At 32.2% G+C, this 17,820-nt stretch overlaps 3 protein-coding genes across 13 annotated transcripts in view; all 3 read left to right on the plus strand.

The window, feature by feature from the left end:
- The window catches only part of LOC143149596 (guanine nucleotide exchange factor DBS), a 17,404-nt gene extending 10,519 nt beyond the window's left edge, over positions 1-6,885 (plus strand). For 4 of the 11 annotated variants that reach the window (XM_076317148.1, XM_076317152.1, XM_076317150.1 and 1 more), the window contains exons 12-17: positions 27-344; positions 438-635; positions 713-921; positions 994-1,192; positions 1,270-1,359; positions 4,623-6,881. In XM_076317148.1, the coding sequence (XP_076173263.1) occupies positions 27-344; positions 438-635; positions 713-921; positions 994-1,192; positions 1,270-1,359; positions 4,623-4,775 (1,167 nt within the window). In that variant the 3' untranslated portion in view covers positions 4,776-6,881. Of the gene's footprint in view, positions 1-26; positions 345-437; positions 636-712; positions 922-993; positions 1,193-1,269; positions 1,618-1,924; positions 2,527-4,619 lie in introns of those variants that run through there. The other 7 variants (XR_012992831.1, XR_012992830.1, XM_076317147.1 and 4 more) reach the window with 7 other exon arrangements.
- A 1,781-nt stretch (positions 6,886-8,666) lies between these two features.
- On the plus strand, positions 8,667-11,159 carry Ak2 (Adenylate kinase 2). Its single transcript, XM_076315897.1, has 4 exons — positions 8,667-8,946; positions 9,082-9,318; positions 9,594-9,761; positions 9,855-11,159. Exons 1-4 carry the CDS (start codon positions 8,830-8,832, stop codon positions 10,089-10,091), a joined length of 759 nt encoding a protein of 252 aa, XP_076172012.1. The 5' UTR covers positions 8,667-8,829; the 3' UTR covers positions 10,092-11,159.
- A 655-nt stretch (positions 11,160-11,814) lies between these two features.
- Positions 11,815-16,434, plus strand: Cul4 (cullin 4). Its single transcript, XM_076316474.1, has 11 exons — positions 11,815-12,275; positions 13,071-13,434; positions 13,510-13,698; positions 13,787-13,933; positions 14,011-14,197; positions 14,284-14,476; positions 14,562-14,863; positions 14,967-15,197; positions 15,292-15,570; positions 15,652-15,804; positions 15,888-16,434. Exons 1-11 carry the CDS (start codon positions 11,966-11,968, stop codon positions 15,981-15,983), a joined length of 2,451 nt encoding a protein of 816 aa, XP_076172589.1. The 5' UTR covers positions 11,815-11,965; the 3' UTR covers positions 15,984-16,434.
- The last annotated feature ends 1,386 nt before the right edge of the window (positions 16,435-17,820 follow it).

A 17,820-nucleotide genomic window follows, 5' to 3' on the forward strand; every position in this document is an offset into this window, starting at 1 on the left:
CTCACGTAAAATATTTTCACTTTTAGCGTGAAGTATTCTTCAGATTATATAGTTATTACTGTCAAAATATTCAAAGATCAGAAAGATTACGAGAACAGATACAAAATGAACCACAATTTCTTGCAACTTGTCAACAAAGACTTGGTCATAAATTACCTCTTGCTGCATACCTTCTTAAACCTGTACAACGTATAACAAAATACCAATTGTTATTAAAGGATCTTTTAAAATACAGCGATGAACCATCATGTTGCACCGAATTACAAGAAGCCTTGGACTGTATGCTTGTGGTATTAAAGTGCGTCAATGATAGCATGCATCAGACAGCAATTACTGGATTTGGTGTAAGTGCAATATTATTTTGTACTTGTGTAAGTTTTATTTTTTTTCAGAATATTACTTAATCGTTTTCAATGATGTTATATTCTTATTTATAGGGAGATTTAAACGCACAAGGTGAACTATTATTACAAGGCTCTTTTAGTGTATGGAGTAGCAGTAAACGAGAACGACTCCTCAGGTTAAAGCCATCTCAGCGCCATATTTTCTTGTATGAGAAGGCTCTTATATTTTGTAAACATAGCAAACCTCAAGCTCATAATAAAGCTACATACCACTTTAAAAGATATTTGAAGGTGACATTTTATATTCTTCATATTTTTACTACATTTTGTTCCTACCAAATGTAATTATATAATTATATTTTTACTAGATGTCACAAATTGGACTAACAGAATCGGTTAAAGGCGATGCTAGGCGTTTTGAAATTTGGCTTCAAGGTCGGGCTGAAGTACATACAATACAGGCATCTACTGTTGACGTTAAACAGTCTTGGGTACGTCAAATTAAAGGTGTTCTAATGTCTCAATTAGCTGAACTTAAGGGAAAACAAAACTCTGCTCTTGGAAAAACCAACCACAAGTATGTTGTACTCGTAATTTTTAAAAATTAGACGATAACAATAGAATTTATTTTTTACAAAAATTTTTGTAGACCTTTGCGGCAAACGATTTCGTGGGAAGTTCAAGGCAGTGTTTCTGGATCATTGCGCACTCTTTCAGTTGATGGTAGCAGTGTTATATCGCACATTACAGATGTCTCACAATCAACGGAAGATGATGTCGCTTGGAGTTCAGAAAACAGTAACACTGATGACGAAGACGCTTTTGGTGAAAATCCCGGTCCAGCTCCTGTAAGTTTTTTTCGTTTTGAATGCTTAACCATTAGTTAGACAAAGTTAACACCGTGCCCGAAATTGTATCCAATTAGGGTGGAAGATACGTAGCATTAGCTGATTATTGTGCAGTTGGACAGTCAGAAGTTACTATGCGTGAAGGAGACAATCTAGAACTTCTTAAGGTTGGTTGTGCTGGTTGGTGGTTTGTAAAATTAATAGGTACTGGAATAGAAGGATGGGCACCTGCAGCTTACTTGGAACCAATTAATCGAAAAACATCGCGCAGCTCTCAGTCGGTCAACAGTCAAGAAACTATATGAAACAGGCGTCTAACACACTAAGTTTTCTTAGTGTGTTAGGTTTATACCATTTCGTTAATGAGTATCGGTTGTTAAAGAGTAGTATTAAAAATCGCATATGGAGGCTTTTGCAATATAAAGGTATGGACAAGACTTTGAAAATTTTGTATAAAATTTAACACGTAATATATATACACCAGATTAATATAATTAATCAGTGAGTAGTTATAATTACACATTTTTAAGATTGAGATCGGATGAAAATGAATTTAAAAAAATAATCTGATTATATAATCTTTTATGAAAAAGTCAGGGAATAGAAAATTGCATGAATTTTTGATTACATAAAGTGTACTCCAAAAAGTTTGTTGGTGAAAGTACTTTATGTAAGAGAATAGAATTTGCATTTATTAAATAAATATACTATTAATTACATTTATTCTTACAGACAGAATAACATTTATAGAATTGTACAAAACATGTTTCAATAGCAAATTAAAATCATGTGCAAGCATATATGCATATTTACATTTACATGATTTAAAATTGCTACAAATAATACAGATTTGTATTTACTGTTGTATGTTGCGGCACGCAAAAGTCTGCGCGGTCCGTACACGCCCTACCGTTTATGACTGGATTAGCGTGGGTACCGAGCACGTGCTCGACATGCGTGCAATTCACCTCAAGCCAACAACCATAACCTGGGTTCCTGGAGGTCTACTAAACATCTGCCAGGCCAGTAAGGCGACTTTCCCAACTTTACTATTTTTAATAATTTTGACTTCCACGAACCCCCGGTTCCTAACTAACATACCCACTCCACGTTACCCTTTCCTCCAACACGACTGTCCACCTTCCAGATTCCAATCAACCAGTAAGATGTCGAACCGAACATATAAAACAGAAAGTTGACACGCGGAGCGGAGTTCGGTGGCCAGTCTTCGAAAAACAGTCAAATTGCCAACTTTCGCCAACACTACACGATAAATACGTCATTGTAAACAGCAATCGACAAGACTCTGTCTTTTAATTCCAACGATCTCGATACCCGTAAAAAGTTGTCGAGAAGCGCGGACGACGAGACGCTCCAAATCAACACTTCCCGTCGCCCAACGCGCAACATTTTTTGGTCCTTCGAGCCGGATTTCAATTTGTTCATTCCAGTTACCGGAATTTGCGTTTCGTACAGTGGCAAATTTAACACTTTGGCGAACCGACGGGTCAAGAAACGCGATTGAGCGCAGGAGTCTAATAATATTCGACACGGTCACCATTCCCCATTATTGTTAATGACACCAACGATAGCAGTAGATAGTATGACGTGGTTGTCTGTGTTGTTGTTTAAGCAAGTAACGTTTACGCGACTAGTTGAGGGGTGTGAATCGGCGGGCGCGTCAGTATGCAATAGCGTGTGATGTTTTTTGTTGCACACCCGGCAATTGCACATACTGCACGCAGTTACGATATGTCCTCTCTGTGAACAATTGCGCGTTGAGCTACGTTGAACTTCGCGCGTTGAGCTACGGTGGCCCCCTTGAATTTGTCGCAAGCGTGAATCGAATGGGGGATCTTGCACACGGGGCAGGAGATTTGTATTGTCGTATGGACTCGTTGCGTTCTGAGAACCCTGAGTTGCGTGGGTCGCGACGCGGTATGACCTGGTAAAATGTAGCTGTGAACATACGCGCGGCGCGTGGCGATTGCGGTACCAGACAATTCTAAGTCGTGACAACGATCTCGCAGGAATTTACACAATTCGTCAAGATTTGGGAAGGTATTTTCGCGAGTGTGCTCCCTCCATTTTAAATTTGTCTCTCGATCGAGTCGCGAAAAGCAAAGATATATTAGGAGCGTGTCAGCTGACGGCTGTTGCAAGGCTTTTAGGGTGCGATTCTAAAGTCGTCAGGAAAGGTCGTAGATTGCTGTGCGTCACTTTGATCATGTTTGGCAAATCAAATAGAGCACGTATGTGGTTGTTAACGATTACCGCCGGCCTGTTATATTGTTCTTCGAGCAGGTTCCAAGCCGGTTGGTAGTTCATCGCCGAGATCTTTAAAGACTCTATCAGACTCGACGCTTCACCGCGCAAACGGGATCGTAAATAGATTAATTTGCAACAATCGTTTAAGCGAACGCTATCGTGCACCGCGGATTTGAATCGGTCGGCGAAATCTGGCCATTCTTCGTAGCATCCATTAAAATGCGGCAGGTTTAATTTCGAGAGGTTTGTGTCACTTTCGAGTACTTCGGAACCGATGGCTGTAGTATTTGTGACGCAATCACGATGTGGCTGCTGCGCGGTAACAACTTGTACGGTTTTTATTAGCCTTTGTGCTTAGGCGAGGCAAGTGAAGTAGGAATTTTTGATCGCGATACGCTCTCTACTTAAATCTCCCGTATCGTCTGGTTAAAGGTCGTTACCTCCAATTTAAAGGCAGCGCGCTGCGAGCTTAAGACGCGAATACGCGATTCCGCGGACGGAGCCATGATACCGTACTGTATTATGAGGAGGAAACGGAGGAGGATGGAATTGAACTTGATCAAAGTATCGTCAGAGTGTACGTTACCGTTTCGCCGTCTTCGAGAATGATTTCTGCTTTTCTGCAATTCCGGGGCTCTGCTTCTCCAGTGAGCTACTCGGTTACCACTGTTCGGCGACTGTTGCGTCCGTTCGGCTGCTTCTGGTACCTTGTTGTTGCTACTCAGCTCGTTCGTTCTGACGGTTACTGGATCCGTTCGGTGGTTCTTTGTTTGACGACGTCGAGTAGCAGGAGGGCGATTCTCGAACGTTGATTCCGTGGAGTGTTTGGATACAGGATGGAATGTTGTTTCCAAAGCTGCTGTATCCGGCTCGAAGGACTAAAAAATGTTGCGCGTTGGGCGACGGGAAGTGTTGATTTGGAACGTCTCGTCGTCCGCGTTTCTCGACAACATTTTATGGGTATCGAAATCGTTGGAATTAAAAGATGAGTCTTGTCGATTGCTGCTCACAATGGTGTATTTATCGTGTAGTGTTAGCGAAAGTCGGCAAATCGACTGTTTTTTGAAGACTGGCCATCGAACTCGTCATTTGTAATACCGGCGTCTTCGATATAAACGCGTTGGTCCGTGGATAAATGTGTCGCTCTATTCCATCCCAGTAGATTAGCAGTGGAGAGACCTGGTCTAATCAGCATCTCAGGTTGTTGACAATCTGGGGCGAATGCATCGGGTCGGAGATCTGCTGGAAGGTCCCAATCTCTGCTGTGATCAGCGCCTGTTGTATAGCGGAGATGAGCTACTACAGCGTGTGCTAAAACACGAGATGATGGGAGTGCCATGTATTGTCAATGAGTGTTGTGAACAATTTTTCCAAAGTCACCTGTCTGGTTAGGCCATACAGGTATCTCAAGACGGTGGTATTTCGAGTCAAGTTGGAAATCTCCGATGCATCTAAGATAGGAGTCAATGGCTGACGCAGTTGGATAATTTTTATTCTTCAAGTACGTGAACAGAGCATGGTCTTCGTGATCTGACTCACCCCTGTGGTGTTTAATCTGCGCATACCTAGCGTATAGGTGCATACACATAACATAATCGATAACATGATCGAGAGACTACTGTTGCAAATCTTTTGTCTGTTGCAGCTCTCAAATCATACTCCTTATCCACAAGAGTGATGAAGGACTCATTAGTTATGGTAAAGTTGCGACGTGCACGTAACTCACTATAACCTGCGAAATCGCAGTCAAATTCGATGTTCATCGGGTCATTGGATAGTGGTGTTGGAACGGTGTAAAGTCTGATGTTATCAGCGGCTCGCCTACCCGATTCTGGCCTAGGCAGAGGCGAAGCAACAGCGGCTTTCAAGCCTGTCTGCTTAGTCTTTTTTGGAAAAGGTTTTCGCGGTTTAGGTTGTTGTTCAACCGGTGTATCTATCGCTTCAGTCTCCTTCAGAGCTACTTTTGCTGACTTCATCTTCGTTGTGTACTACACGTAATTCACCAGAATACATATATTTCTATATATAATTTACCAAGTCTGACATTATTAGCGGCTTGCCTAGCCAGTTCTGGCCTAGGCAGAGGCGAAGCAACAGCAGCTTTCAAGCCCGTCTGTTTAGTCTTTTTTGGAAAAGGTTTTCACGGTTTAGGTTATTGTTCAACTGGTGTATCTATCGCTTCATTCTCCTTCAGAGCTACTTTTGCTGACTTCATCTTTGTTGTATACTACACGCAATTCATCAGCATACATATATTTCTATATATAATTTACCAAGTCTGACGTTATCAGCGGCTCGCCTACCCGGTTCTGGCCTGGATGGAATAGAGCGACACATTTATCCATGGACCAATGCGTCTATATCGAAGACGCGGGCATTACAAATGACGAGTTCGGTGGCCAGTCTTCAAAAAACAGTCAACCTGCCAACTAATCAGTAAAAAGTTGTCGAGAAGCGCGGACGACGAAACGCTCCAAATCAACACTTCCCGTCGCCCAACGCGCAACATTGTATATTGCCATACCATTAAGAAAATTACTACAATGAAATGCAATCATTCAGTTGCTAAAACTACAAAAATTTCTATAAGTATATAATCAATCAAAGTTATCTGTATTCATGAGCTGCATAACATTCGCCCGTATGCAAATATTCAAAATTTCATTCAATATAAGATTTAGGATAATTTGTTCGATCTAATCTCTTAGCAATGCTTGTGATACGTTTTGTATAATAAAAATATGGATTTAGTTATAGAAAGAAATCAAATGCATCTGAGTTATATTTGTGAACTATTTTCTAGTAAAAATGGGTTAATACATTATATGTGAACATGCATTTATTTATTTTTGTAAGTAATATACTGTAACGTAACGTAGAAATTTCACAATATCTTAAAATGAATTTAGAATATTTGCAAACTATCGGAAATTGGTTAATGAGTCCTTGAAATTAAAACAGATGATCAAATGTTTATTTGATATTTCTGTAAATGCAATATAAAAAGTAGAATTACTTCGTTCGCACACTAGTGTAGCTAGGATAGAAAATATATTATTGATAAACCTTTGTGACCAAACAGCTTGATATTAATACTATTTTAGTAAATAATAAATAATTTATTTAAAATATTTAAATAAAATGCAAACAAACGATTACAAAGAGTAAAGTAACATATACACAAGTATTTTAGAGGGTAAAGAATTAACACCAAGCATTGTGCAATATTTAACACTGATTGTAATAAACTTTAGCATATAACAATTTAGTAAAAAATGTAATTTCGATTTTAGCAGAGTTAATGAATTACCAATTTCTTAAGTATTGAATAATAATGAAACATGTATAATAATGTAATTTGTACTAAAAGTTTATATGAATACAGAAAAACTAAGAAATTGTTAAAAATTAACATTTTTTTATAGATATAGAGTGCAATAATTGTGTTTATTTTATAATCGAAAATGATAAATATTTCATCGCATAATTTATATTACTTGTACAAGTGTTATTTATGTGTAATTTATATATTATTTATACATAGCAAAATTCTATTGTGATTATGAGATATATTGAGTACAAATAATTTATTTTAATACTGTGAATATTAAAATAAATTCATGTTATAATTATTAAACTTGAATGCCGTAATAAATGCGTATGTATAATTTAAATACATTATTTTTAGTTCTGTTGTTAATGTTTGATTAAAGGAATTTTTGACCAAAGAAAATTGTATACTTTTCTTTGGTAAGATAAAGCTAGAGAAACTATTAATTTATAATTATGAATATTTGTAACTAACGTGATTATTTTTATTTTTTAATTAATTAAAATTTATCATTTTTATCCAGTTTCACGCCGTCCTGATACTGATTAGTTATAGGATTTAATCAGACAAACAGCATTACTTTATGTTTATCGTTTAATTTATACATTTGTCAATTTATTTAAAAAATATAAGAGTTTATGTGTATTCAAATACAGCAATATTGAGTGATAATAAAAATCGAATATTGTTACATATTTGCAAAAGCGATTTTAAACTATACTTGATTAATCATCCTTTTCATACAAGAGAAAATTATAAAGTACTTTATAGTGTATGATATAGCATGCAATTATACAAACATTTAACTTATTATGAAATATACATATTACAATGATGTACACAAATGTGAAAGAAACATTATAATTTTTAAATTTACTTTAAAATTTGGATCATTCTTTTTTATTATATTTTTTCTTTTTATTTGGTACACATATTCTAGTATAAGCAAGTAAAAAAGTATTCAGACATTTAGAATCTTATGTAGACAACATTAAATTAACATATAGACAATAAATATATGCCCATTATGAAATAGTTCCATTTCAAAATATTATGAATCTACTATTTGAAACAAATAAAACAATGTTAACATACTTCCTTTTAGAAATTTAATAAGTAACAAACTTTAACAGAGAAAAAATGTTTATTCTGTACAATATTCATAGAGTTATTATATAAGATTATTCAAAATGTTAGCTTTGTTTAAAGCAATAAACTATATATTAATTTAAAAAGTCAATTGTAGTTAAATCATTGACTACAAGTTTTTAATAAAGGGTTCCTTTTATTGTTCCTTTAAAGTAAATTCAATAAAATTTATTTTTACATATAAAAATAACAGGGACACTAAAATCTCTTCTATTTATAATAAAAATAAATTGTGAAAGACAAATTTTTAAGACTTTTTGACGAAGAAGAAATGCAACTAGCAGACTCTTATTCATTTTAAATATAAGATTTTCTTTTGATTCTAATTATGTTAAAAGTATTAGTAAAAGTATGATAATAAAATTGTGAATAATGTTACAATAATTGCGCTTAAGTTAATGATAATATAAGTCATTAGTATTTAATGATAATTTAAAATCCAGAAATATGTTAAAAGTTTCGTACAGAATATAATTTTGTTTAATATAAAAGAATGTAATAAGATAAAAATACATGAATTGCAGAAAAAATATTTTATTTACGTATCCTTTCTTATTTCAATTTTTATCATCGTATAAATTTATGAATATCTTTTCTACTATTATTAAATAATAATTAATAAATCATTTTACCGTATTTGAAATTTAAATTTTGGAACATGATCGATTCGATATTAATTTAAAAAAGAAACGCTAGATGAGGCAAGTGTTGCGCATACACCAAATTATTTCATTGCGTGTTCGATGAAGACGGTAGAAATTAATGCTGCTTGATAATTACACTGTTCGTAACAGTGATATGTACTCTTGATAGTGAACTTTGATACAAGCGTTTTTCGGATAGGTCATTTTCTTTAGTTTCTATAAAAAAAAAGTATTGATAAATAAAAATGGCTCCGCAAACAGAAGCAGTACCGAAGGAACTTTCAGAACTACCAAAAGAGAAACCAAGTAGAGGTGTTAATGCTGTTTTATTGGGGCCACCAGGTAGTGGTAAGGGTACACAGGTAAAGTGCTTGTATTCTAAACAAATCTAAAAACATACTTTTTCAGTCATTAAAATTATGCTAAAAGTTGTACAATATTTTTCAACTTTTTTGCAATTATTTTATAAATTTTTTAAACATTTATGTATATTTTAGGCTCCACTATTCAAGCAACGATATTGTGTGTGTCATCTTTCTACAGGTGATATGCTCAGAGCAGAAATTAACTCTGGATCTGCTATTGGAACAGAAATTAAAAAAGTAATGGATGAAGGTAAATTGGTCAGTGATGATCTTGTTGTTAGCATGATTGATCATAATTTGGACAAGCCTGAATGTAAACGGGGTTTCTTATTGGATGGTTTTCCAAGAAGTGTCCCTCAAGCTGAAAAAGTAAGTTAATAATCAAACTTCATTATTCAAGTATCAGTTGGTTTCTTTTATCTAATAATCTTCTAAATGTGATTCTTGGTAATATTTAAATGATCCTATATTATTATTATTAATAATTATTATAACATTTTTGTTTTATTTGTGACAACTACTTGACCTTGAAATGACATTGAGTAAAAAAAAATGGAACAACCTTAAAAACATTGTACTTGAATTAGTTAAGTCAATATAAGAAAATAGTATAAAGTATGTTTTTAATGGTCTTTGTTTTCTAGCTTGATGACATGCTAAAGAAAAGAAAAACTAAATTGGATGCTGTAATAGAATTTGGAATTGATGATAATTTGCTGATAAAGAGAATCACAGGACGTCTAATACATCCTGCAAGTGGTAGATCATACCATGAAGAATTTGCTCCACCTAAGGTTCCTATGACAGATGATGTAAGTAATAAGAAATATAACTTCTAAAATATTATTGTTAAATAGAATGTATTAGAAGAGTATATTGATAAATCTATCATTTTCTGTCAATAGGTTACTGGAGAACCATTGATCAAAAGATCGGATGACAATGCAGAAGCATTGAAAAAACGTTTAACAACATATCATACACAAACTCAACCATTAGTTGATTATTATGCTTTACAAGGAATTCATTACTATGTAAATGCAGCTCAATCAAGTAAAAACGTCTTTAAAGACATTGATCGTATTTTTCTAAGAACGACTAAGTCAGATGAAAAGAAAAGTTTCTTTAGTCGGTTCTTTTAAAATATCAGATGAAAATATTCCAGATCATTCTTCTCTTGTAAGTGAAAGGGTAACCTGTAGTTAATGGGAAATGTTATACCTTAGTATTATGGTACTTTTTAGAAAGATATAGTATTGAAAGTATACAACTTTCAATTTAAAAGCAATTTACGTTTAGGAACACATAGTTGATACAGTATGTATTTTTTTGATCGAGTAATGTACAAAACATTTAACAAAGAATGTAAAAACAAGAAGATAATGCAAATATTATTGCATTAATTTAGTTGCAATGTACACTCCAAGTTCATAAAGAAAAGTATTATAAGTTAGTAAGACAAATGCACAGATTTTATTATTAGATTGAGGTGACATAAATTAGTCACTTAATTACGTGAGAGGAGCAATGTATTTGTATATAATGCACATCAGAGAACATTTGTTTGTTTGATTACTATTATAACAAATATTTTTTACAGATTTCTACTTTGTTTATTTTTGACACGTATATTTCTGAAGATTTATGTAACATTCTTTGCACGTTTTATTAAGGATTATAACTAGCAACTTTTAATAACAGAAAAATGTTTTCAGACATTGTTACTAAAACTGAAGTATTTATGAACAAAGAATTATAAACGTAAATAACTACATTTAAAAGCAAATTCATTTTAGCATTGTTTTTTATGTAAAATTTTGATAGAAGTATAAAATTTGTTTACTAAATCCAAATGATTTAACATAATGAATTGTGGATTTAAACATAATAAAATGACATTTTTAAATACAAAATTAAAATGAGACAATTATAGTAGAATGTCTCATTTATACGTTTTACGCGCACATATTTTAACTTTAACATTCTTTAATTCAATGAATTTTATTTTTATAGAAAAGTGTGAATATAAACTAATAAATATTTTAAGGTATTGTACTATTAATGTACCGAATATATTACTATGGACTCTCAAAACAAGAACTTTTACAAATGGCTATAAAAGAAACACAATGTAGATTAAAATCTATTTTCCATAAATCAAATTAACTTAAATATATTCTGGTACAGTATTTCTGCCCATACATCTTGTATCACTATCTGATTGTAAATATTTTACAAAGAGAAATGAATGTACATCTGGATAAAATAAAATTTCTAATTATACTATAACAAATGTTGTCTTTTCTTAATTCTGTCTTTTTGTTTCTATTACCTTTTCAATTCAACTTTACATCGCAAAGCAGTGTAATCTTAAACTATAAAATATACTAATAACTAATTCCTGTATAGTGTATCTTTTGTCTAGACTAAATTCTATATAGAATAATGCATATTCTGTGTAAACTAATATATATATAAATATATTATATATACATACGATATGTACTAATAATTTAAAATATAAGGAAATACATTTTCTTGCTAATTCTAATAGATTTCGAGAATAGGATCTGTAATATTTTGTACGAGACACCCTGTATATATGTACACCTATATTCATTATTTGCAAAACTGCATAAATATTTCAATTTACGAAAATACTAGACGATGCATAGCATAAGAATGGGCCATAGTTTAGTTTAAAGTACACATTATTGGCCGCCTTTAATTAATGAACATTCGATACAAATTTAAATGTTAAACACGAAGAAATGTTAAGAAGAAAATAACGGTTAAAGATGCGCGGTAAGCACGCGGAGCGCACCGGGTAAATGTATCGCGCATGTGCGGAGATTGCCAATTGTTCGCGAGTCTCGTCACAAGCAGGGTCCGAAGATAAATAACTTTTTTCCGCTTGTCGAGCACGCAGGGACAAAAGTAGAACGGGAGAGGGAGAATTCATTGGATTTCTCGGCGGAAAACTGTTTTCCGTGTGCTGAGGGCCGGTGGCCAAGTGATGCATATGTCTAGGGTCGGAGGAACTCAGGTTCTGGCCACAGCACAGGTGAAGAGGACGGCCGCTGATCACGGAGCGGTGGTAAACTTCGGTGCTGCAAAGCGCAGCAAGCTGTCCGCCGTTGCGGTCACGGAGATCAACGAGATCGAAAACATGACGGATACGGCCGCGGCCACGACCGATACCCAGAAGAGGGCCAATTTCTCGGCGTTGACCGTCGGGAATCCGAACGGCGTCAATAAGATTTCACCGAGTCTGGCGAGTGCGAAGCCAGGCACAGCTAGAAAGCTCGTCATCAAAAACTTTAAAAGTAAGCAAGATCTTAGGACTACCTAACCTCAAAGTCAGCTGGTACTGATTTGCAAAGATTCGCGGTGTATGTAATTTATGGCTGGCAATGTGCCTTCAAGGATTGCGACATTCCTATCAAAATACGACTTTACAAGTTTTGTGACACTCTTATTCCGTGTTACCGATCCAAGGACAAATTGGTTCTTATTGCGATTAATAATACGAAACTGACATAACCTAACCTGATGCCTAAAGAAAACTGAAAACGTATCAACGTCTTTAAGACGTATTATTTATCTTTTTATACGGTTTCCAGAAGTTTCATATCTACATCGATTGTGCAATTAATTAAAAATATTAGCTTATATAACCATATTTTTAATTCTTCCAAATGACTAATCCAAAATAAATATGAATGAACTATTTTTGTAATTATTGAATGGAAATCTTTAAATAGATGCATAATCTCAAGTTTTATTTTCAATTTAAAGTATACACAATAAGGGTTGCAATAATTAAATTTCTTATTGTATAATAATTATGACACCCAAAATTACACAAATTCATGTATATTTTTAATACTTGGTTTCATAAAGGATTCAACTGTACCAACAATTTTGTTAACTAATTATCAAATCATTTTGTATATTTTTTTTACATTGTTGTAATTATTGTAAATTTATTATACAAAATTATATCAAATTTAATTACAGTATTTGTTTGTTATTTTAATACTTAAACACAAGAAGAGGGTTTTAAGAATTCATGAAAAAAATAATGATACATGAATATTAATGTCATGAATTTTATATAGACAAACCAAAATTGCCAGAAAATTATCAAGAGCAAACATGGGAAAAATTGCAAGAGGCTGTAATTGCAATACAAACTAGCAAGAGTATTCGTTATTCATTGGAAGAACTTTATCAAGCAGTTGAAAATATGTGTAATCATAAAATGGCATCTACATTATACACAAAACTTACAAGGTTAACGGAAGCCCATGTTCAAGCTAATATAGAACAGTTCTTGGCAGAATCCATGGACAGGCATATATTCTTGAAAAAAATGAATGAATGCTGGCAGTCACATTGTAGACAAATGATTATGATTAGGAGTATTTTTCTATATCTGGATAGAACATATGTATTACAAAATCCAAGTATTTTGTCCATATGGTAAGTAGTGCTTCATTCCTATTTGTAAATTTTATATTTATTATTATTCCATTCTTATTATTTATATAATTGTAGGGATATGGGACTACATTTGTTTGGAGTATATATTGTTCTAAACAATTTAGTTCAAACACGTACAGTAGAAGGACTACTTATGCTCATAGAAAAAGAGCGACAGGGTGACACGGTAGACAGAACACTTCTTAAATCATTATTACGGATGTTATCAGATTTACAAATTTACCAAGATGCCTTTGAAACTAAGTATGAATTTATTACAACATTTTTTACATCTACATATCTTGAAACAATTCATTATTGTGCTTTTATCACTGAATTCCTATTTCTATAGATTTCTGGTAGCTACAGAAAGATTGTATGCAGCAGAGGGTCAACGATTGATGAACGAACACGATGTTCCTGAGTACTTAGCACATGTGGACAAACGACTGCAGGAAGAGAATGAACGTTTGTTACATTACCTTGATGCATCTACAAAGTAAATAATGTATTAATAATTTCTACATAGTTTCTTAAAATGTGCTTCTTCCTTATAATGGTAATTTAATTTTATAGGTGGTCATTAATACACACAGTGGAAAAACAATTGTTATCTGAACATATTACCAGCATTTTACAAAAAGGATTAAGTGGTTTGTTGGACGAAAATAGAATTAGTGATTTATCTTTACTTTATAATTTATATAGTCGAGTGAAAAATGGCCTTGTAGAACTTTGTTTGAATTTCAATTCTTATATAAAGGTATGATTTTTATGTATACTTAATAAATTCAATGGTGAATATTATATCATTCAAATTACAGTTACATTTGTCCATTGTTTCTATAGAAAAAAGGTAAAACTATAGTCATAGATCCAGAGAAAGATAAGACTATGGTTCAAGAGCTTTTAGACTTCAAAGATAAAATGGACAATATAGTTAATACATGTTTTCATAAAAACGAGAAGTTTGCAAATAGTTTAAAAGAAGCTTTTGAAGCTTTTATCAATCAACGAGCAAATAAACCGGCTGAATTAATAGGTAACATTAATGTCTTTATATTAGTATAACAGTATATTTATTATTTTTAATAATAGGAAATTAATATGTATTATTGTGATTGTAGCAAAATTTGTTGATTGCAAGTTGCGAGCAGGTAACAAAGAAGCAACGGAAGAAGAATTAGAAAGATTATTAGATAAAATTATGGTACTGTTTAGATTTATACATGGAAAAGATGTATTTGAAGCATTTTATAAAAAAGATTTGGCCAAACGTTTATTAGTAGGTAAATCGGCTTCTGTAGATTCTGAAAAGTCCATGTTATCAAAATTAAAACAAGAATGTGGAGGTGGTTTTACCAGTAAATTAGAAGGGATGTTCAAAGATATGGAACTCAGTAAAGATATTAATATTGCTTTTAAACAAGTAAGTATAAATATCGCGTTCAGCTTCTAATATGAACAAAACTATAATTTAAATGTCTATTTTCTTTATTTTTTCAACTGTGAAATCTTTCTTCATGAATTAGTACGCAGGAAATCTGCAAAATGAATTGTCTGCTAGTAATTTGGATTTAACTGTTTCTATACTTACAATGGGTTATTGGCCAACATATCCTGTAATGGAAGTAACATTAACACCAGAAATGGTTCAGTACCAAGATGTATTTAACAAATTTTATTTGGGAAAACATAGTGGTAGGAAATTGCAGTGGCAACCTACCCTGGGGCATTGTGTGCTCAAAGCTTGGTTTAATCAGGTATTCTTAATGTTTAATAATAAATTAATTCTTAAACTGCTTCAATATGTGTTTATAAAAAATAAAATCTATTTTTATGTCAATTTGAAAATAGGGTAACAAAGAGCTTCAAGTATCACTGTTTCAAGCATTGGTATTAATTATGTTTAACGATTCTGACAATTTGTCTCTGGAAGATATAAAGGCAGCAACAAATATAGAAGATGGTGAACTTAGAAGAACTTTACAATCTTTAGCTTGTGGAAAAGCTAGAGTGTTGCAAAAAAATCCTCGGGGAAGGGATGTTGCAGACAATGATAGATTTGTGTTTAATGCAGATTTTACAAACAAATTGTTCAGAATTAAGATAAACCAAATTCAAATGAAAGAAACGGTAAAAAAGATTTCTTTAAACCTTTTAAATTCTATATTATGAAGAATTGTTGTATGATGTATAATTTGTTTCCTTTTTTAGAATGAAGAACAAAAAGCTACAGAAGAAAGAGTCTATCAAGATAGGCAGTATCAAATAGATGCAGCTATTGTCAGAATTATGAAAATGAGGAAAACACTTACGCACAATTTATTGATTAGTGAACTGTACAATCAATTAAAGTTCCCTGTAAAGGTGTGTTATTCATTTAAAGCACGTTATGTTTTAAATATGTTAAATCGAATAAGTATAATTATGTAAACAAAATCCTTTTTCAGCCTGCTGATTTAAAAAAGCGAATTGAATCTCTTATAGATAGGGATTACATGGAACGGGATAAAGATAATGCAAACGAGTACAACTATGTTGCGTAACCTGAATCAAACGCCAAAGTCATTTCAGACTGGGTTGATGCTATATTTTGTAGCAAAAGAAACCAATTCATTTTGGTGTTTGCCTACTGTGAATGTGACATATTGAAGAGGAGGAACAAGAAACTTTTAACTGATTGACTGTCAGCATAATGTTGCAGCATGTGATCGGTTGATAAAAACAAAAATTAGAGTGGACCTCGTTGTTTTGGTTTTTGTAGTGCGTAATGGACACTGGACAATTAAGATCCTTTTTAAACAGTGCTTTACTGTTGTTATTCTTGTGTTGTTTCTGGATTTCGCTAAAATGGACCACGTGCAAAATGTTTTTAACGGTACAGCATTTAAAATATATCAACTACGTTTTATGCAGAACAATTTTTCACAGCATATTAAAGATTTAAGAAGATAATGTAGTAAGGATATTCTAAGAATAAAAATACAATGTATCATTTGACTGAAAGTGAACAAGAATGCATTATTTATGGCAAATATAAGATAGTGTATTGTGGACATAGAATCAAGTGGTTACTGAAATCATTTTGAACAAGCGGAAAATACATTACAAAATAAAGGTTTGTGTATTTAACTAACTTTCTGATAAACGGAAAATACTTAATTCGTTACAGAATTTAAAAAATGTTACTGGAAAGTAATATACAACATAACAATATGTGCATTCTGAAAAGTTGAAAGCCACAAAGTTTAAAGAAATCTTATTGGAGACACAATATTATGTATTTCTGTAATAAATTTTTGTACATTACCTTATAATACAGAGTTTATAAATAAGAAAAGAAATATTGTACAAATGAGATCCATTTTTGTCAAAACAATAGTAAAGCAATACATGTAAGTTTATGATGATTTTAAAAATAATATGAAGCACTTTTTAAATATTCTGTGCTTAGTTTGTAAACTATCTATACTGAAAGTGATATTGTCAGATGAAGTTTTATGTACAAATAGATAATTCTTACACTTTTTTTTAAATTACACGTCATTAGTTTATACAAAACTTTAAGAAAAGTGTATCAATCTTTTTTCGATATTATGTAATAAAATTATACATTGCAAAATATAGTAGAAGTGTTTCATATTATTATATGATGAAAATACTCTCCCATTAGCTTTACGATTTCCACTACAAAATTATGATATTAAGATTAAACACGAATATAAATAGTATCTTACTTATTTAATTAGTTTTTGTATATCGTTTGAATAAATTGTAGCTTGTCAAGAGTACAAGTTTATAAAAATGTATGTATCTTATATGTCATTATATACAAATTAAAAAGTATGTGATATAAACTGATTTTGGCTACTTGTCATTTTGCTTTATATGTATTATAAAATATTGAAAAATTAATTACAACTATACTGCTTTCAAAAATCCTATTTAAAATTATAATATAAATCTTTTAAATTTATATACTAATCTTGCAACAGCTTTATGCGCACATATTGTAAATACAATTCAAATTTATAAACATTTTATGTGAACATAATATTTATCTTGAATGACATATGTAATGGAATTATATTCTATGAATATTTCAAAATGCATAACAAATATTCACATTATGTTTGCAACTTCCTTTATGTTTTACCATTATAAAAATTAATTGTAACTTCTTTTTAGTAACTCTGTATTACAAGGTTATTTTACAAATGGTTATTAAAGAAACTATTTATAGCTCGTGTAAATGCTGTGCAAAATTCTAGGAACATAATAAAGTACTGGAACAAAAATAAATAAACCTTAAATCGCTGTAATTGTATATTAAATGAAATATACAATTTCTTACAATCTCTTTTAGTGTAATCTAAAAACAAA

This window comes from Ptiloglossa arizonensis, chromosome 7 (genome assembly GCF_051014685.1).
Source record: "Ptiloglossa arizonensis isolate GNS036 chromosome 7, iyPtiAriz1_principal, whole genome shotgun sequence".
NCBI lineage: Eukaryota > Metazoa > Arthropoda > Insecta > Hymenoptera > Colletidae > Ptiloglossa > Ptiloglossa arizonensis.

What these genes read in the sequence shown, in the direction of transcription:
- Ak2 (XM_076315897.1), top strand. Translation starts at nt 8,830, where the DNA reads ATGGCTCCGCAAACAGAAGCAGTACCGAAGGAACTTTCAGAACTACCA. An exon ending in GTAGTGGTAAGGGTACACAG is followed by an intron (nt 8,947 to 9,081) that starts GTAAAGTGCTTG and finishes TGTATATTTTAG; the next exon opens with GCTCCACTATTCAAGCAACG. An exon ending in AGGTTCCTATGACAGATGAT is followed by an intron (nt 9,762 to 9,854) that starts GTAAGTAATAAG and finishes TTCTGTCAATAG; the next exon opens with GTTACTGGAGAACCATTGAT.
- Cul4 (XM_076316474.1), top strand. Translation starts at nt 11,966, where the DNA reads ATGCATATGTCTAGGGTCGGAGGAACTCAGGTTCTGGCCACAGCACAG. An exon ending in CGTCATCAAAAACTTTAAAA is followed by an intron (nt 12,276 to 13,070) that starts GTAAGCAAGATC and finishes AATTTTATATAG; the next exon opens with ACAAACCAAAATTGCCAGAA. An exon ending in CCAAGTATTTTGTCCATATG is followed by an intron (nt 13,435 to 13,509) that starts GTAAGTAGTGCT and finishes ATATAATTGTAG; the next exon opens with GGATATGGGACTACATTTGT.